This window comes from Scardinius erythrophthalmus (assembly GCF_964197995.2).
Source record: "Scardinius erythrophthalmus genome assembly, chromosome: 25".
Lineage (NCBI taxonomy): Eukaryota > Metazoa > Chordata > Actinopteri > Cypriniformes > Leuciscidae > Scardinius > Scardinius erythrophthalmus.
The window spans coordinates 11,375,384-11,397,065 of record NC_138245.1 but is presented as its reverse complement, the minus strand read 5'-3'; the positions used below and the strand labels follow the sequence as shown (position 1 = coordinate 11,397,065).

The 21,682-nt window shown below is 37.2% G+C and overlaps 1 protein-coding gene across 5 annotated transcripts; it reads right to left on the bottom strand.

Moving 5' to 3' along the window:
• Positions 1–15,806: 15,806 nt before the first annotated feature.
• elavl1b (ELAV like RNA binding protein 1b) lies at positions 15,807–21,524 on the bottom strand. 5 transcript variants are annotated; one of them, XM_081358578.1, is made up of 9 exons: positions 21,270–21,404; positions 20,674–20,739; positions 19,907–19,969; positions 19,597–19,777; positions 18,717–18,731; positions 18,357–18,460; positions 17,441–17,594; positions 17,128–17,353; positions 15,807–16,941 (listed from the first exon to the last, which is right to left on the bottom strand). In XM_081358578.1, the coding sequence occupies exons 2-9, from the start codon at positions 20,707–20,709 to the stop codon at positions 16,617–16,619; spliced, it is 1,104 nt and encodes a 367-aa protein (XP_081214704.1). In that variant the 5' UTR covers positions 20,710–20,739; positions 21,270–21,404; the 3' UTR covers positions 15,807–16,616. The 5 variants fall into 5 exon arrangements, with proteins under 5 accessions (XP_081214704.1, XP_081214706.1, XP_081214705.1 ...); XM_081358580.1 differs by lacking the exon at positions 18,717–18,731 and having other exon boundaries at positions 19,597–19,774; positions 21,270–21,524; XM_081358579.1 differs by lacking the exon at positions 18,717–18,731.
• Between the last annotated feature and the right edge of the window lie 158 nt (positions 21,525–21,682).

The window sequence follows — 21,682 nt, the reverse complement described above, 5'->3', positions numbered from 1 at the left end:
TTCAAAGCATTTTGAAAGTGACACTTCCTGCTGCCAGTTGGTGGCGCTATAACTTTGACTCACAATAGTCACATCCATGTGATCGGCCTCTTACAACAAACACAGTGCGAAAGTTTCATCAAGATCAGTCAATGTATGCAGAAGTTATAACACACTTCCTGTGTCCCATTATTCGCCATAAATTCGTTTCCTCGCCACGGCCAAACCGTTCGAGATATCAAAAATCTGTTTGCAAGAATTCATCCTCAATGTCTTGACTTTATTCTCACCGAGTTTGGTGGCGATCGGATGAAATCCCTAGGAGGAGTATTTCACATTCCATTGTATGCGTTTTCCAAACAACGTATAATAACCGACTTCCTGTTGGGCTTTTGTAAAATTTAGAGCACGAAAGTTGTTCGGCCCGATGAGATCTATATGTGTACTGAGTTTCATATTATTACATGCAAGCTTGTTTGATTTATGGACCAAGTTTTCGGACCTCATTCCAGTGGGCGCTGTCGAGCCCCCCTGCCACGCCCCGGTACCAGCTTCAGTCCGGCCCTGATGGCCGCAGGTTCTGACGTGTGTGCAAAATTTCAAGAGTTTTTGAGCATGTTAAGGGCCCCAAAAGTGGCAAAAAGGCAAAAAAAAAAATAATAATAAAAAAGAAAAAGAAAAAAAATAATCCTTCCAGAAACAATAGGGCCTTCGCCCTTTCAGGGCTTGGGCCCTAAATATAGCTGCGAGCAGCGATTACGGGCCCAAGCCGGTGGCACAGCAACCCCAGTGCCTTTACCTAAAGGCACCGGGGTGGCGGTACCACCGGCTTTGGCCCTTCATCGCTGCTCGCAGCTATTTTTATATATATATATATATATATATATATATATATATATATATATATATATACACACAAACATATATAAATATATAAAAGACAGAAAATATTACTTGACTTACCTTATTCTGATTTTACGATACACTCAAAATATTCCACAACAAATCCTTTAAATTTAATGTAAAAATAAAAATGAAAGTAAGCAGTGTTGGGTTCACGTAACCCTCTCATTAGAATCAAAATGTTTCAACATTTGCCATGTATTTGGATGTTAAACTATTCTTTATTATAGGCTTTGTTCTTCACTCGTGTTCCAATATTGATGGAAAAAATCATCCTCTTCACATGCGCAAAAATGTGCTTGGAAACATCACAGTGGAGCGGTGCTTACTGTGAATGTACGAATTGTACTACTGACTATTTAGAGCAGTGTAATTTTTATATGTTAGGTTGACTATTTTATTATTATATTTTATTAAGGCTATAATGATCAGGCTGCGATGTCAAGATTGCAATGTTGGAATGTGTGTGTGTGTGTGTGTGTGTGTATGTGTGTTCATGTTTTTCTATCCCGGTGGGGACTTCAACCTGAATGCACACAGACTCATGGGGACTCGTGTCACAGTGGGGACCTAAATAGAGGTCCCCATGGGTAAACAAGCTTATAAATCATACAGAATGAGTTTTTTTGGAAATGTAAAAATGCTGAAAGTTTTCTGTGATGGGTAGGTTTAGGTGTAGGGTTAGTGTGAGGAGATAGAACATACAGTTTGTAAAGTATAAAAACCATTAAGTCTATGGAGAGTCCCCACAAAGATAGTAAACCGTGTGTGTGTGTGCGTGCATGTGTGTGTGTGTGTGTGTGTGTGTGTGTGTGTGTGTGTGTGTGTGTGTGTAGCGTGATGGAACAGTGGACACATAAAAACATACTCCGTCATTATACAGGACGACATTCAAACTGCAAAGTGTTAACTTATATTTGTGTACAGTCGCAATAAAACACAACATTGTGCTTTTGTAAAATAATTTCAAGCAATCCACCCCCCGAAAGGCGCTAATTTTAAAATTAAACTAAAATGCTCATGGCTGCACAGGAATTCATAATGGTGCGCATCCACGACGAGGAATGAGCAGAACAGAGCGAACGTTTTTCAGTTAATTCCTACTTCAATAGGAATTCATTTGAAACGCCCGCTCAACCACTATCAATGTCAGTGCGGACGAACATATTTTACTTTCGTTTTTAAGTTGGCGATTCAAAAGCCCACAGCGGTGTCACACGTCGATTAACCGGTGGTAAAATATTCTCACCGTCACATACCTAGTATATTTTTATGTAGATACAATAGGCCTACCTGATTTTGAACACAAGAGGGCAGTATAGCCTTATGTATGACTTGACTTTTATGGGACTAAATAGTACAATTACTATTTTTAAACTTATAAATAATTATTAAATTGAAAAAAAAAAGAATAAAATGGGTTTGGTTGTGATATTTGTATACTTTTATATAGAAATAAATGGTGTATAATTACATTTTTAGAAGATGAGGCTTTTAGTGTTTCATTTTTGTACATTACTTTAGTCCCTCACTATAGCAAAACCTTTTGAGATGTTTAATATTCGTTCACAATTTAGCATCTTTAATGTATTTTCATCATTTTGAAAAAGTTTGGTGTGAATAAAATAAGCCAGTTTGGAAGAGTAGCTAAAAACTCAGAGTCTGAAATATCCAAAAAATCCACATTCAAACCAAAATATCTGACTTCCTTTTGCTCTGAGCTAATGACTGTAAATTAGAAAGTTGTCCGGCTCGGTGAGACCAATATATATACTGATGTTTGTAACTGTTGGTAAAACTAACCCCCCCACTTTTGTCAAAAGCATGTTGAAAGTGACACACTTCCTGCTGCCAGTTGGTGGCGCTATAACTTTGACTCACAATAGTTACATCCATCTGATCGGCCTCTTACCACGAACACACTGCTGAAGTTTCATCAAGATCAGTTAATGTATGCAGAAGTTATTCCACTTCGTGTTTCTCTTTTCTCGCCATAAATTCGTTTCCTCGCCACGGCCAAACCGTTCGAGATATCAAAAATCCGTCCGCAATTTAGCATCCTCAATGTCTTGACTTCATGCACACCGAGTTTGGTGGGGGTGGGATGAATTCTCTAGGAGGAGTACTTCACATTCCACAGCAAGCGTTTTCCAAACAACCCATAATAGCCGACTTCCTGTTGGGCTGGCGTGAAACTTGACAGAGGGAAAGTTGTTCGGCCTGATGAGATCTATATGTGTACCGAGTTTCATATTAATTCATGCAAGCGTGTTTGATATATAGACCAAGTTTTCAGACCCTGTTCAAGGTGGCGCTGTTGAGCCCACCTGCCACGCCCATTTCTGAAACTTTTCACATGTCTACTGGCTAATAAGTGTTATGTGTCTGTCGAGTTTCATCCAATTTCAAGCATGCAAAGAGTCTCAAAAGCATCCGAAAAGAATATTAAAGTTTGATGCGTTGCCGCTGCAACAGTATCTAAGATATCAATAATCCTTTCACAGGTCTACATCTGCCATGTATTTACATTATACACATAAAGTTTGAAGCAAATCGGGTAAAAATAAGAGGGTGATTTCAAAGCATTTTGAAAATGACAAACTTCCTGCTGCCAGTTGGTGGCGCTATAACTTTGACTCACAATAGTCACATCAATGTGATCGGCCTCTTACAACGAACACACTGCTGAAGTTTAATCAAGATCAGTTAATGTATGCAGAAGTTATGATACACTTCCTGTGTCCCATTATTCACCATAAATTCGTTTCCTCGCCACGGCCAAACCGTTCGAGATATCAAAAATCCGTCCGCAATTTAGCATCCTCAATGTCTTGACTTAATGCTGACCGAGTTTGGTGGCAAAAGGATGAATTCTCTAGGAGGAGTATTTCACATTCCATTGTATGCGTTTTCCAAATAACGTTTAATAACCGACTTCCTGTTGGGCTGGTGTAAAACTTAGAGCATGAAAGTTGTTCGGCCCAATGAGATCTATATGTGTACTGAGTTTCATATTATTATATGCAAGCGTGTTTGATTTATGGACCAAGTTTTCAGACGCCGTTCCGGGGGGCGCTGTCGAGCCCCCCTGCCACGCCAGGGCACCAGTTTCAGCCCGGCCCTGATGGCCGCGGGTTCTGACGTGTGTGCAAAATTTCAAGAGTTTTCGAGCATGTTAATGGCCCCAAAAGTGCCCGAAAGGTTGACAAAATAATAATAATAATAATAAATATAGCTGCGAGCAGCGATTACGGGCCCAAGCCGGTGGCACCGCAACCCCGGTGCCTTTACTTAAAGGCACCGGGGTGGCGGTACCGCCGGCTTTGGCCCATCATCGCTGCTCGCAGCTATATTTATATATATATATATGTGACCCTGGATCACAAAACCAGTCTTATGTTGCACGGGTATATTTGTGGCAATAGCCAACAAAACATTGTATGGGTCAAAATTATAGATTTTACTTTTATGCCAAAAATCATTAGGATATTAAGTAAAGATCATGTTCAATGAAGATATTTTGTAAATTTTCCACCTTAAATATATAAAACATTTATTTTTGTGAATGGATGCAGCACTATCGCCAATAGAAATGGACAACTTCAAAGGCGATTTTCTCAATATTTAGATTTTTTTGCACCCTCAGATTCCAGATCTTCAAATAGTTGTATCTCGGCCAAATATTGTCCTATCCTAACAAACCATACATCAATGGAAAGATTATGTATTCAGCTTTCAGATGATGTATAAATCTCAATTTTTTAAAAATTACACATAAGACTGGTTTTGTGGTCCAGGGTCACATATATATATATATATATATATATATATATATATATATATATATATATATATATATATATATATATATATATATATATATATATTAGTGGTGGGCCGTTATCGGCGTTAACGCGCGATAAAAAAAATATCGCCGTTAATCTATTCCCCAAGTTGGGTTGGGAGATGGCTCTACTACACAAGCTATGATGACGCAATCTACCCGCGGCCGCGAGGTAAACCCGGCTGCAACGCATATTCGTCGTCATCTTAAGTAAACACGGCTGTAAGTGAAAGCTGCAACATCCATTATTTGGACTTGGTTCGGATTTAAGCCGTCCGACAAACAGCAGCAAACTATCCGAGTGTGTGGGGTAACGGTTCGGTAAGTTAACACACGACTAATCCGTTCTACTACCTCAAATTCAAAACGAAACATGATATCACTGAATAGCCTACCAGCGCGCGCGTATTATTCTCATTCCAATATATCTTAGTGGTGTAACGTTAACACATATTCTCTGTCTACGCCCGATTTTAAGAATCGTTGTTGTGTTTCTTTTTAACTGAAAAGACATCAGTTATACAATATTATAACTTTAAATTTGGGGTTTCATAAGCTCAAAGCTATAATAAACATTAGACCTACTTAAGATCTCTGCAGCTAGTGTACTTACATTTTATTTATCTGCAAAATTATGTTGTATACTTACAGTTTTGCACAATATATGTTCTCATAACTACATATACCCTTTAAAAAAATAAATTTAGCAGTTGTTTAGCTGGGTCTGTGTAACCTGTTCTGAAATGGTTTTATTATAATATACTGTATATCGTTATCACAAGAGGCTGCAATGTATATCACAATATAGATTTTAGGCCATATCGCCCATCCCTAATTGATAGCCTATAGTAGTTGATAATAACATAGGCCTACCTAATGTTGCCTACGGACGGTAACAGTACAGAAGTAACCTTTTACAGTCTATGAGTAGAACAGCTTTCTCAAGCAGTTTGTGATGCATTTTGGAAACAGGAGATGAGCCCCTGGTCTAATGTGCCACCTGGCTTGAGAAACCCGTTCTCAAAGACTTACTTTTATAGTCATTATTTGGGTAGCACACATATTCTGAATGCCTTCGGCAGAATTCAAATGAGCCATTTTAATCTAGATTAATCTAGATTAATTTCAAAATTAATCTAGATTAATCTAGATTAAAAAAATTAATCTATGCCCACCTCTAATATATATATATATATATATATATATATATAAATATATAAAAGACAGAAAATATTACTTGACTTACCTTATTCTGATTTTACGATACACTCAAAATATTCCACAACAAATCCTTTAAATTTAATGTAAAAATAAAAATGAAAGTAAGCAGTGTTGGGTTCACGTAACCCTCTCATTAGAATCAAAATGTTTCAACATTTGCCATGTATTTGGATGCTAAACTATTCTTTATTATAGGCTTTGTTCTTCACTCGTGTTCCAATATTGATGGAAAAAATCATCCTCTTCACATGCGCAAAAATGTGCTTGGAAACATCACAGTGGAGCGGTGCTTACTGTGAATGTACGAATTGTACTACTGACTATTTAGAGCAGTGTAATTTTTATATGTTAGGTTGACTATTTTATTATTATATTTTATTAAGGCTATAATGATCAGGCTGCGATGTCAAGATTGCAATGCTGGAATGTGTGTGTGTGTGTGTGTGTGTGTGTGTTCATGTTTTTCTATCCCGGTGGGGACTTCAACCTGAATGCATACAGACTCATGGGGACTCGTGTCACAGTGGGGACCTAAATAGAGGTCCCCATGGGTAAACAAGCTTATAAATCATACAGAATGAGTTTTTTTGGAAATGTAAAAATGCAGAAAGTTTTCTGTGATAGGTAGGTTTAGGGGTAGGGTTAGTGTGAGGAGATAGCATATACAGTTTATACAGTATAAAAAAAAATAAGGCTATGGAGAGTCCCCACAAAGTAGTAAACCGTGTGTGTGTGTGTGTGTGTGTGTGTATGTGTGTGTTTGTGTGTGTGTGTGTGGCGTGGGCGCGTTTGAACAGTGGACACATAAAAACATACTCCGTCATTATACAGGACGACATTCAAACTGCAAAGTGTTAACTTATATTTGTGTACAGTCGCAATAAAACACAACATTGTGCTTTTGTAAAATAATTTCAAGCAATCAACCCCCGAAAGGCGCTAATTTTTAAATTAAACTAAAATGCTCATGGCTGCACGGGCATTCATAACGGTGCACATCCACGGCGAGGAACGAGCAGAACAGAGTGAACGTTTTTCAGTTAATTCCTACTTCCATAGGAATTAATTTGAAACGCTCGCTCAACCACTATCAATGTCAGTGTGGACGAACATATTTTACTTTCGTTTTTAAGTTAGCGATTAAAAAGCCCCCAGCGGTGTCACACGTCAGTTAACCGGTGGTAAAATATTCTCACCGTCACATACCTAGTATATTTTTATATAGATATAATAGGCCTACCTGATTTTGAACACAAGAGGGCAGTATAGCACTATGTTTGACTTTATTTATGTATTGTTTAGACTAAACAACCATTCTGGCAGTTTTTAAACTTAAAATTCATTCTTAAATTGAAAAAAAAAATAAAATGTTTAGTTGTGATGTTTGTATACTTTTATATAGAAATAAATGGTATATAATTACATTTTTAGAAAATTTGAGGCTTTTAGTTTTTCCTTTTTGGACATTACTTTAATCCCTCGCCATAGCAAAACCGTTTGAGATATTTATTATCCGTTCACAATTTAGCATATTTAATGTATTTTCATCATGTTGAAAAAGTTTGGTGGGAATAAAATAAATAGTTTAAGAGGAGTGGCTAAAAATTCATAGGCTGATTTTGCAAAAAAATCCACATTCAGACCAAAATATCTGACTTCCTTTTGCTCTGAGCTAATGAATGTAAATTAGAAAGTTGTCCGGCTTGATGAGAACAATATAAAAACATTTTTTTTTACTGTATTTAAAACTAACCCCCCCACTTTTGTCAAAAGTATGTTGAAAGTGACACACTTCCTGCTGCCAGTTGGTGGCGCTATAACTTTGACTCACAATAGTCACATCCATCTGATCGGCCTCTTACCACGAACACACTGCTGAAGTTTCATCAAGATCAGTTGATGTATGCAGAAGTTATAACACTTCGTGTCTCTCTTTTCTCGCCATAAATTCATTTCCTCACCACGGCCAAACCGTTCAAGATATCAAAAATCCGTCCGCAATTTAGCATCCTCAATGTCTTTACTTCATGCTGACTGAGTTTGGAGGTGATTGAATGAATTCTCTAGGAGGAGTACATAACATTCCACAGCAAGCGTTTTCCAAACAACCCATAATAGCTGACTTCCTGTTGGGCTGGCGTGAAACTTGACAGAGGGAAAGTTGTTCGGCCCGACGAGATCTATATGTGTACCGAGTTTCATATTAATTCATGCAAGCGTATTTGATATATGGACCAAGTTTTCAGACCCTGTTCAAGAGGGCGCTGTTGAGCCCCCCTGCCACGCCCGTTTCTGAAACTTTTCACTTGTCTACTGGCTAATAAGTGTTATGTGTCTGTCGAGTTTCATCCAATTTCAAGCATGTTAAGAGTCTCAAACGCATCCGAAAAGAATATTAAAACTTGATGCGTTGCCACGGCAACAGTATCTAAGATATCAATAATCCTTTCACAGGTCTACATCTGCCCTGTGTTTACATTATACACAGAAAGTTTGAAGCAAATCGGGTAAAATTAAGAGGGTGACTTCAAAGCATTTTGAAAGTGACACACTTCCTGCTGCCAGTTGGTGGCGCTATAAATTTGACTCACAATAGTCACATCCATGTGATCGGCCTCTTACAACGAACACACTGCTGAAGTTTCATCAAGATCAGTTAATGTATGCAGAAGTTATAACACACTTCCTGTGTCCCATTATTCGCCATAAATTCGTTTCCTCGCCACGGCCAAACCGTTCGAGATATCAAAAATCCGTTCGCAAGAATTCATCCTCAATGTCTTGACTTTATTCTCACCGAGTTTGGTGGCGATCGGATGAAATCCCTAGGAGGAGTATTTTACATTCCATTGTATGCGTTTTCCAAACAACGTATAATAACCGACTTCCTGTTGGGCTTTTGTAAAACTTAGAGCACGAAAGTTGTTCGGCCCGATGAGATCTATATGTGTACTGAGTTTCATATTATTACATGCAAGCGTGTTTGATTTATGGACCAAGTTTTCGGACCCCATTCCAGGGGGCGCTGTCAAGCCCCCCTGCCACGCCCCAGTACCAGCTTCAGCCCGGCCCTGATGGCCGCAGGTTCTGACGTGTGTGCAAAATTTCAAGAGTTTTTGAGCATGTTAAGGGCCCTAATAATAATCCTTACGAAAACAATAGGGCCTTCGCCCTTTCAGGGCTTGGGCCCTAATAATCCTACCGGAAACAATAGGGCCTTCGCCCTTTCAGGGCTTGGGCCCTAATTATAAATAATCCTACCGGAAACAATAGGGCCTTCGCCCTCTCAGGGCTTGGGCCCTAATAATTAAAATAATCCTAACGAAAATAATAGGGCCTTCGCCCTTTCAGGGCTTGGGCCCTAATAATAATAATAATAATAATAATAATAATCCTAACGAAAACAATAGGGCTCTGCGCCCTTTCAGGGCTTGGGCCCTAATAATCCTAACGAAAACAATAGGGCTCTGCGCCCTTTCAGGGCTTGGGCCCTAATAATCCTACCGGAAACAATAGGGCCTTCGCCCTTTCAGGGCTTGGGCCCTAATAAATAATCCTACCGAAAACAATAGGGCCTCCGCCCTTTCAGGGCTTGGGCCCTAATAAATAATCCTACCGAAAACAATAGGGCCTTCGCCCTTTCAGGGCTTGGGCCCTAATATTCCTTACGAAAACAATAGGGCCTCCGCCCTTTCAGGGCTTGGGCCCTAATAACAAATAATCCTACAGAAAACAATAGGGCTCTTCGCCCTTTCAGGGCTTGGGCCCTAATAATCCTACCGGAAACAATAGGGCCTTCGCCCTTTCAGGGCTTGGGCCCTAATAATAATCCTACCGAAAACAATAGGGCCTTCGCCCTTTCAGGGCTTGGGCCCTAATAATAATAATAATCCTAACGAAAACAATAGGGCTCTGCGCCCTTTCAGGGCTTGGGCCCTAATAATAATCCTACCGAAAACAATAGGGCCTTCGCCCTTTCAGGGCTTGGGCCCTAATAATAATAATCCTTACGAAAACAATAGGGCTCTGCGCCCTTTCAGGGCTTGGGCCCTAATAATCCTTACGAAAACAATAGGGCCTTCGCCTTTTCAGGTCTTGGGCCCTAATAATAAACAATAATCCTACCGAAAACAATAGGGCCTTCGCCCTTTCAGGGCTTGGGCCCTAATAATCCTACCGGAAACAATAGGGCCTTCGCCCTTTCAGGGCTTGGGCCCTAATAATCCTAATGAAAACAATAGGGCCTTCGCCCCTTCAGGGCTTGGGCCCTAATAATAAATAATCCTACCGAAAACAATAGGGCCTTCGCCCTTTCAGGGCTTGGGCCCTAAATATGAGTGTCTGTGTATATTGCATGATACAAATGTTGTATTTTTGACCAATTTTAAAGTTTTACTACATTTTCTTCCTGGAATCCACCTTTTTTTGTCTTGAGAAAAATGAATGCCTATCTTGTGTAGCCTACCTAATATTTATCCAAATGAGTCTATATTGAATCAAATCACAAGCACTGAACTGAACTGAACTGAAATCATAAAATTTGTGTCAAGCAATAAAAAAAGTAGTTTATCAGAAATTGTACCATGTAAACAATATAAATTGTTGTTACTAAACAATACAATTCTGCTTAGTTACTAAAATGTTCAGATTTTTTTTACACCAATTTTTATTTTAAAAATAAAATATTTAAAAAGTATAAAATTATCTAACATCTGACTAATTCAAAATTAACCTCAAAACATTAAATGCTAAATGGTGGTTATATATAGGCCTATCTAGCATTACAAAAAAAATTGTCATTTTTAATGATGACCACTGTATATAAGGGCTATCCCCTCCCTACAAAAGCCAATTTAACCACTGGTTGCAGGTCTATACGAATATAATTCTGAAGTTTTAATACACCTTGACAGTGTTCAATTAGGCGAATTCAAGTGTTTTCATGCAAAGAATAAAATTGTCATTACACTGATTGTTGTTATAATTTTAATTATATTATTATTATATTATATTATTAATTTAATAAAAGAGCGCTTTTAAAGGCCAGTGAAAGCATAGGCTACTGTCAGTTAAGTTATGTTTGGACGCTAATATTGTTTCTCATGGGCTCGTACAGTACTTTAAACATTTGCAGGGGTAAGTCTATGATTTTAGTGCCGTCCGAATCCATAATATCAGTGTTTTTTCTCACCCAGCCCGTGTAAAAATCCCTGGCCAAATTAGAACTATTAAAACAGTTTTTTGTCAAACAGGTCGTGTGGGAATTTAATTGCCATCTGAATCCACATCTCTGACTCTGAGTTTACAAGAAGAGATTCAAAATTCACTGTTTAAATCCTTTTTGATCACTGCCGAGCACCGTACGTAAGATGTAAACTTTTATTACTGAAATGCTGGAAAGTATTTACAAGAACAATATTTCATTGCAGCTCCACCTCAGAGAACAAAAAATGGGAAAGAGAAGAAAGCACATAAAAGTTTGAAATGGTTATTATGGCAGCAATATATGATACAATTTAAACATATTTAGGCTAGGCTATTATAGGCTATTATAGTTTGGATTATTTTTTATAATATCCAATAGTCCTCCTAATAAAGGTATTTTCAACTATTTCTGAAGTGCTTCTTTTATAAAGAACACTGCTTTCTCACATAATGCAGTGAAGCAGCCCCTGCACGAGAGAATAATTGATTCTAGAGCCGTCGATTTCAGCAGATTCAGCAACATCGCCACGGACAGCGCCGGGTAACGTTGCACGTAAAAAGGTATATCTTAAGCAGCTTTCTAAGGTATAGTTCGGGGAACACGCCTAGTAATGGTATACCTTTAGTTAAGTTATTCCTTAAGAGTCTTCGTAGCACGCTAAGAGACAACGTTATCGGGAAACCCAGCCCTGAATCTGATCAAGGAATAGTCTTTGACAAAAAATAGTTTTTTCTCAACTTTTTAGTTTAAAATGTTGCCTTTCTTTATTAAACTTACCGACATTCAAGTATTGAAAAAGGGGTGCATTATGGAAGCTTGTTTCCGCCAAAAAAAAAAAAAAAAAAAAAGATAATTGCGACTTTTTATCTCACAATTGCGAGTTTACATCTCGCAATTCTGACTTTATTTCTCAGAATTGCGAGATATTAAGTCAGAATTGCGTGTTTTAAAGTCGCAATTGCGTGTTATAAAGTCAGAATTCTAAAATATAAAGTCAGAATTGCGAGATATAAAGTCAGAATTGCGTGAAATAAAGTCACAATTGCGTCTTATAAAGTCAGAATTCTGACTTTTTTTCCCGCAATTGCGACTTTATATCACGCAATTCTGACTTTATATCTCAGAATTCTGACTTTATATCTCAGAATTCTGACTTTATATCACGCAATTGGGAGATATAAAGTCAGAATTGCATGATATAAAGTCGCAATTGCGTGTTATAAAGTCAGGATTGTGAGATATAAACTATTCTGAGGTAAAAAAAAAAAAAAAGTCCATCTTTTTTTTCCCCTTAGAATTGGACTTTATATCTCACAATTCTGAGAAAAGATGTCAGAATTGCGAGATATAAACTCGCAATTATGTGTTATAAAGTCAGAATTGCGTGATATAAAGTCAGAATTCTGAGATATAAAGTCAGAATTGCGTGATATAAAGTCGCAATTGCGAGAAAAAAAGTCAGAATTCTGACTTTATAAGACGCAATTGCGACTTTATATCTTGCAATTCTGACTTTATATCTCAGAATTCTGACTTTATATCACGCAATTCTGACTTTATATCTCAGAATTCTGACTTTATATCACGCAATTCTGACTTTATATCTCGCAATTCTGAGAAATAAAGTCAGAATTGCGAGATGTAAACTCGCAATTGTGAGATAAAAAGTCGCAATTATCTTTTATTTTTTTTATTTTGTGGCGGAAACAAGCTTCCATAGTGCATGAAGCTAATAAAATTAAAAATTTGTTTTTAAAATTAAAGTACAGTTAAAGGTATTTTCAAGTAAAAATAATATATAAATAGCAAACTATAAGTATAATGTTATGTTCACTTAAAGAAAACTTACAAGTATACTTGCAGTATTAACTACTAAACTAGTACTTACTGAGAGTACACTTCAGTGTGTACTTTCATAAACTAAAAAAATACTACTTCTATTAAAATAGTAAACTACTAGTATACTTATGAGTTCACTTGTAGTACAGATGCATTACAAATGAGAAACCTAGTTGTGTACTTAAAGTTTACTAATGTTACACTTATAGTACACTTAAACGTATACTTTTATATACTAAAAGTGGGCCAATTTAGTCCCAAGCAGTATTGCAATCGTACAATTACAAGTTTACAACAAGTACACATTGATATTAGTATAAAGTATACTTAAAAATATACTTGAACATTACTTAAGTATACTTAATAAAATTAACTTGAAGTATACTACTTTTTCGTAAGGGTAGCTTACCCTTTTGTTTGTTATTTTGGCTTTAAAACCCTCCTGAAGCTTGAAGCATTTTTGGCGGGTTATTTTTACTGTTATGAACCTTATTCTTTACTTTAATAATTAAAAATATTGAAGAGTTACCCTGTGTGTGTGTGTGTGTGGTGAGTGATGGAACAGCAGACAGAACCAACTCTCTCTCTCGTTTTCGCTTTATTTTGTGGGGATACGCTTTCTTTCCTTTCAATAATGTCACTCCCCTGCTGCCCCTGGAGAAAAAAGTGACGTAACACAACCTATCTGCCTGAAGGCTTTATGGACAGATTTGTTGAGAGTGACTCTTGAGGGACCAGCACCAGTTCAAGTCAGACAACAGCAGTGGTGGCGAGGGAGTCGTGCTGTGAGCTGCTACTAACAATGAGCAAGATGGACCTTCAACTTCCAAAACTTACTGCTAGATTCTGAAAGATAAATTCTTCAAACAGTGGTACGAGATGTTGTCGTGCTGGTCCTTCAACCTATCTGTCTATAAAGCCTATAAAAAAAGTCTTCAAGTATTTCACAACACTTCAGCTTGTGATTCTTAAATGTGGGCAAAGTCTCTGAGGTCCTGATATTTTGAACTTTTGTTGATTGCAGGTAGGTTGCAGTTCTATAAAATGGTTAAGACTTAAGGTTCCTGATAGTTTCACACCTAATTTCTTAACCTTAATTGTTTTTTTGCAGTTAATATGCCTTTTCTTTTTTGTCTGTTTTTGTATGACCCTGCTGAACCAATGAGCGTTTTGCTGTCCAATGGCCATGCCTTAGTTTTGCAGTTTCACAAGTTTCTAGTATTGCATCCTTCTCATGAGCATAATAATAATGTTTGACTTTTCAGTGCGAGATAAATCTCTTTTTTGGCCCATTTTACCTATAAAAGAATACCTGCTTAATTACCCATCTGATTATACGGCATTTTTCACTTCCAGCCTTCCTTAACAATTATATATCACTTATTAAATACAAAACTAATAGTAGTTTGGCACCATGAATGTGGTTTGGCTTTTAGCAGTGCTCATCACCATAGTTACTTCTCATGCAAGTTGATATTCTGATATTTTTTTCCAAGCACATTTTACCAATTCCAAACCACATTAATCTTAATGGCATACTATGCAGTTTCCGTTTTTGTCAAACAACAACCCCTAGAGTTGCAGTGGAGTACTTGTATTTAACGTTACTGTCGTAAATAACACTCACGCAGAGCCGTCTCTGCACTCACGGCCTGATTCCCTCCCCCCTGTTTATACAAGTATCTTTGTCAACTCTGCCATGATTCACGTCTGAAATGCGTGCTAGTGTCTTCCATAGAGGCTGCTTTATGTGTTATCACTGCTAATCTTGCATAGTGTGCCTTTAATAAAACCCAGGGTTGGCGCAAAGTCAAATGAAACATTCCTGGCTAGCCACCTAAACCGGCTTCATGGTACAGGCTCCTGGTTAGAGATAACATTAAATATATAACTGAGATAAAGTAATTGCAGTTGTATTGCATGCAATGCTTTTGTCTTTGCAATTTGGAGGCCCCCCAATGAGAAAAAAAGACCAAACCAAAACATTGCATGCAAAGACCACTAATGCTTTCGCAAGTTCATCAGGTTCACCTAAAGACAAGCCTATTTTAACACTTTAGCCTATTTTAACACATTTTAACAGAATTCCTGAGTATGAGGAAAAATATTCCCATCCTCACAAACTACTGAAAAGTCTCACAAGCGTAATTCATAGGATTAGATTCATAAAAAGAAACTCATATACTCCACAAGTTCATGTCAATAATTGTTTTTAAGTCTATGTACAACTAAAATATGTAATGCATCATCTTCAACATAACCATGAAGAAAAAGATAAATTAAGCTAACTGGAGGTCTTTTCACTCTCAACTATAGAAGTACAATTAAATTAATCAATTAATCAGTGAAATTAACAAATTATGACAAAACAATGGTATTTATTTGAATGATATACATGGAACATCATGCTACAGGACTTTAGGTCACATTATCAATAATGACCCAAAGCATGATGTGTACAATTACTGATGTCAAACCTATTGTCATAAATGAACATGCACACAAATATAGTGCTGGTCTGCAATCGGATGTGTACTAGTACTCATATCTTGAGAACAATTAAATACAATTCTTTGTGTGGCCTTTACATGACTTTTGACAAGGTCTCAAAGCACATCCAAGTTTCACATTAAAATGTACAAAGCTGCATTTAGAGATTGACTAAGTACAGAGAAAAACACTACATTAAAATGGATTTGTTAATTCTGCAAGCAAATGTGTAAGTGAACATTGATCTAACCAAATATGTATCAACAACCTGTAGCCATGTGCCTAACAACTCTGCTCCTACCAGACTCAATCCATTTATCCAGAAACTTCCAAGACCTTACAAAGTGGGGAGTGAATTCAAATGCTGGTTAAAAAACAAAACAAAACAAAAAACATGTAAAATCATTTTAAAACTGCTCCTAACCACCTTCCAAATAAAACAAAAAGAAATGCGCTGTTAAATGCAATACAAATTTTAATATGAAACAAAATAACCTGCGATAAAAAAAAGCAAACTGCAATAAAGAGAGAGAGAAAAAAAAAAGCACACGACATCACAGATGACAATACTTGTGGTTTCGGTTTTTAACTTCCAACCCTGAAAACTAAAACATTTAAAGGCATATGCTTTACACTCCAAGTTCTTTGGTCCTTCCAATGTTCTTTTACCTTACAGATGGGTGAGCTGGAGCACTGAATAGGTGGCCTATTTACAAAGATCTAGAAGAGGTGAGAATGTGTAGTTTGTAATGACAAAAAAGCTAAAGTCAAGTCACATTATAATATAAAGAAAATGGGACCAACAAGTCCATTGTGATTAAGGAAAGAGGTGTTAGAAGGAAAGAGCAATAATGCCATGAAATCTTTAAGGTATCCCAAAAGTGTGCACAAACAAAAAAGGATCCTCCGATATATCTGTGACTTAAATTGTCCAGGGTTTCACAAATGCCAGGCATTAGGGACAAATCACTTTTTCAAAATTCTAACTTTTGCTTAACCCCACAGTAAAACACTTACACAAATTTATTTCACCCCAAACATAGATGTACAAGTATGTTTATGTAGAGAGTCAACAATAACTGAAACCTCAATTAACTTTCAGATTCTTGTGACCAAAAAAAAAAAAAAGTCCCTTTACTTGTGAGACTTGCTGGATTTGAACGACACTTGTAGAACTTTGTCTCCCAGTCGGTATCCATTCAGGCTGGCAATGGCCATTGCTGCTTCCTCGTAATTTGGCATGGTAACAAACCCAAACCCTTTGCATTTGTTGGTGTTAAAGTCACGGATGACCTTGACGTTGGTGACAGCACCGAACGGACCAAACATTTGCCACAGGATGCCTTCGTCTGCATCTTGACCCAAATTATAGATGAAGATACACCATCCAGAGGAAGAGCTGCCTGCCACATTCATACCGGAGACGCCACTCATATGGTCAACACTCATGGGTGAAAACCTGTGAAAGCAAGAGATTAATCAAGAGAGCAACTCTAGGACAGGTAAAAGCTTTTCTCACAAACAGCCAAGTATCAAGAACATCCGACGCAAAAAATACAACATAGAATGAAGTACAATATTGAAGGAAAATCTTCAGAATGAAGGACAATTTTAAAATATTTCCTCAAGTATTCCGCTTTCTCACCTGAAACGCTGTGCCTGGTGGTGAACAGGTCCTCCGAACCGACGGGACTGAGTGTTGTAGAGCTGAGAAAGCAGCTGGGAATTCTTGGTCTGGTTTGGATTGGCAGCAAATTTCACTGTGATTGGTTCAGAGGCACCAGCTGGTTTGGATCCATTAAGATCTTTGATGGCTTCCTCCGCTTCAGACCTCTTATCAAAACGAATGAATGCAACTCCACGTGACAGACCTGATGCAGGTAAGAAACCCCAAAATAGTTGAGACCCAGGCTACATTCAAGATGATAAATTGCAGAATGAAGGACAGAAATCATTACCTGAGGCCTGATCGACCAGTACACGGGAGTTTATGATACGCCCATACTGGGTAAACATGTCCTCTACATCCTTCTGTGTCATGGTCTTGGGTAAACCACTGATGTAAAGGTTGGCATCTTTGATGCTGTCAGAGCTCGGCCGGGCATATGAGACCTGATTTAATGGAGAAATCACATCAAAGACCCTTTCTTCTTGGATGCATTATAAAAATAAAAATAAATAAGCCATCATATTTGCTCCCATTACTAATGGAACAATGTAGTTCCATTGTACAGCCAAAGCAGAACCTCACATTAGACTTTTACAAATGAAAAAGCAAAAAAAAAAAAAAAAAAAAAAAAAAAACTACAATAAAATTCCGAAGTTCATAGATATTAAACAGTTGTTGTAGTCCATGCTTCCAACACACAAAAAAAAGACAACTTTCAGTTTGAATTAAACTACAATGCTCAAAGTAAAATGAAATAAAATAAAACTCTGGGACTTCAACGCAGGGCTTCTGTTCGGCACAATCTCATACTCAAGAAATTGACTTAATTTTACCTCTCCATTTCTACACCACAACCTCACAATAAAACTGAAAGCAGCAGATTGATCGTAAATGAACTTTAAAATGAAAAAGGTCACTGACTTCAGTATAATTCTGTACCGAATTTAAACCATGTTTAGACAGCCAATCATACAGATAAGGGCCAAAGTCTAGAGACTTCAAATGTCAAGAAAAAGAAAATGAAACCAAGCTCAAAATTAGGGGGAAAAGGAACAATAGTTGAAACATGAAAAAAAAAAAAACAAAAAAAAAACAATTCCTTACAGAAAGCAAGCGGGACTCGAACGTTGTCCTTTACTGCTTTGTCTAGTTTAACATGACATCTATAATGTAACATGATACAAAAACACCTCTTAGCACGTTACCTTGATAGTTTTAGACTGTAGTCTCAGGCCATTGAGTGTATTGATTGCCCTTTCTGCATCACTAGGGTTAACATAGTTAACAAATCCGTACCCTAAACTGTGGCCTAGAGAAAACAAAAGGGAAAAACAAAAACAAAATAAAAATAACAAACGTTCGTCCACATCCTGCAGACTATTCTTTCTGGACAAAAGAAACATAATACAAGCTAATCTTGTGAATGACAATTGTGAAAGAAAAGGTTACATGTTCATCAAAAACAATTCAAATTTGACATCAGACAAGGAAATGGTTAGGATACAGAAATAAAAGTCAAACATCAAAAACTCTTTATAGAATAGTTTCTAAGAATAAACAAATACCTTCCTTCACACCTCCTTAAAAAAACAAAAAACAAAAAAACAAAAAAAAAAACAAATTAGTAGGCATTTATAAACATTTTCAAGTAAATAAAATACAGAATGTATACATTCAACACATCAACTATACATCACGTTTCTAAGTATAATAAAATCCACAGATAATGAGATGCTGTGGGCAGGAAATAAAAATAAAAGCTAACGGCAAAGATGCATGAAGATGGCACCACACCGACATCATTTGGCTACTCCAGGTTCTCCAAAAATTCAACTGGAAATTGATAATTGTCCTCAAACAATAGGAAAACAAAAACAACCCCAAAAAAAAAAATATATGTACACACTGCACACAAGACAGGATGCCCACAGCATTAAAAGAACTGAGAAGTTTTAAAAATGTCAAATGAGTTGAGCTTTTTAGTCTCACACTAAAAAAAAAAAAAACCTTTACAGAAAAAACAAATGTGCTTGACTCAACACATTGTCCAACCAAAAGCTAAAAGAAATTGAATCTGGCCAGTACCACAATGAATAATGAGTAAATCCTTTTCAAATAGAAGAAAAAAACAAATTCAAATTTGAGCAAAATGTTTTAGAGCATGATACCACAGTAGATGGTGAAATTCTGCCACAAACCATGACCCAAGCTTCAATAAACTGCTCAAAGATCTGTTTTAATATCAACAGTTCTTATATATTGAAAATCATTCCCTATAGAACTTCACTATGAAAATAAAATATTCCTCAAAAAAAAAAAAAAACTAAGAGCTGGAATTAAACAAGAACGTATGCAAAAAAATAAAAATAAAAATCCCTTTGTCTACACATACAGATATCACAGAAGAGAAAGCCACAGATTCGTGTTGAGCTCAGTGAGACATACCTGCCATCTTGTCTCTTATGAGTTTGGCCGACTCCACCTCGCCAATGCTGCTAAAGAGACTGCGGAGCTCCTCCTGACTCATGTTCTGGGGCAGGTAGTTGACAATCAGGTTGGTTTTAGCATCACTTGGCTCATCGCCCATGTGGTCCTCGTAACCGTTCGGCATATCGTATACTTCCTGCTTCACAGAAGAACATGAATTGTTTCCAAATCATCAAATTTGCATTGGCACACTTAAACAAAAAGAGCAAGCACAATTATCAATGATATCCAGCATTTGTCTACAGACAGAAATAATGGCCAATTTTACCTTTACTGAGCTGGCACCCTTGTGTGAGTCTCTGTCATTACCCTGGTTCTGAACCTCACAAACCTGCAGCAACAAATCAGTTGCAACATGATATAAATATGGACCTAATAACACTATGCAATATACTGCTATTTTCACGTTTTGGTTAGATGCTAACTGCAATTCCTGGGCTTTATACTTGTATGTAAAATACCAAAGAAGTTGAATCTAATAATAGGACTCAAGACATTTATTGATGCAACAAAAAGATTTTCCCTAAACAAACAAACAAAATCCAAACAAAAAAATTAAAATAACATTTCAGTAATTCAGTACTTGCTGTATACAGTTCATGGGATTGTTTTAGCAAGTGATAAATTAAACCAGTCCCAGTAAAGTTCTTCATTTTTGGTCATGGTGAAGTGCGTTCATACAGCTGACATTTTTACCTGTGGTAAGTTGTCCACGTTGCGTGCATGACACGTTTAATTGGAGCATCTCTCATGCTTTTAACAATCACAGTTTCAGACATGATGTCGGCCCTTCAAACTATCAATTTTTTTTTGCTGTTTTCCGGTCGAATGTTTTATTCATCTTGATTCATCAGTAAAATTCGACCCAATAATCGATCAAATAAATAAACAATAAAATAAGTAATCAACACAAACATTGCAAAAAGGGCAACATAAATAATCTTCATAGACCGATAGTATTGGTGTCGAATTGTTATATGGTAACTCACATTTCCTTGAAGAAACAGTACAAGAAGATTATAAAGAAATACTCACTTTTAAATACCTTATGTGTCCTCTTCTGACGGCCATGTAGACACTTTACAGCTTCAAAATTTTAGTCTGAAAGAGAAATAGTAAGAAACCGTAAAGAACACGCCATATACAGCGCCATGACAAACATTGCTTTATAACAACCCACACATCACTATATTCAGACCATTTCAATTTGCTTACGGACAAAAAATCACTCAAGTCCACCATTTGTACTGAATTAAACGTCTATACGTCGATTTCTTTCCCCACCAAACATAACAATGAAGAGGAGCTAATTTGCATGTATGCTAGGCTAAGCTGCAAACTAGGCTAAGCTGCATGGACAGCACGGATCGTTACAAATAAATACATAAGTAACAACATTCTAATAATACCATTATCCACACATATATTTGTTACTTGATTACCTAAATTCGTTTTGCAAGTTATAATTGTACTTTTATCGCTTCAGGCCACTCTTTTTAGGCCTGCTACCATCATCAAAGCTAACACCGAACGCTCATGTGCGTTTGTAAGCGCGTGCTGTCCGCATATTTAAAGAAAATAATGTTCACAGATTATAACAGGAATGGCATAATTTTCAGCACAAAAAATACCTTGGTGTCCTTCGTTCTCGACCGTCGTTGTAGCAGAGCGAGTCACAAAATGTTTATGTAACAAAGCGGAGATCTGCTCTACCTACTTCGCACGCGCGGATCTCAGCCGAAGACGGGGGTTCGCTCGGATGTGTCGCATTCAAGCGGAAGTGAAGCCACTCCTCCTGCCGGGAGGAAGAGATGCTGCGGAGTCACCCCATCTATTCTAATTCTAAGCTCAAAACACACACACCTTCATCAAAACATCACACGACCTATCAAAGCATTGCCATGTTGTTGTTGTTGTTTTTTGCAGCAATCTATTATGTTTGTCAAAGTATTATAACACGGGTTTTATAAATTAATCTAGCATGAAATGTAGTTTTAAACGCATCTGGCTGTATCAATATGTATCCCACCCCCTTTACAACGAC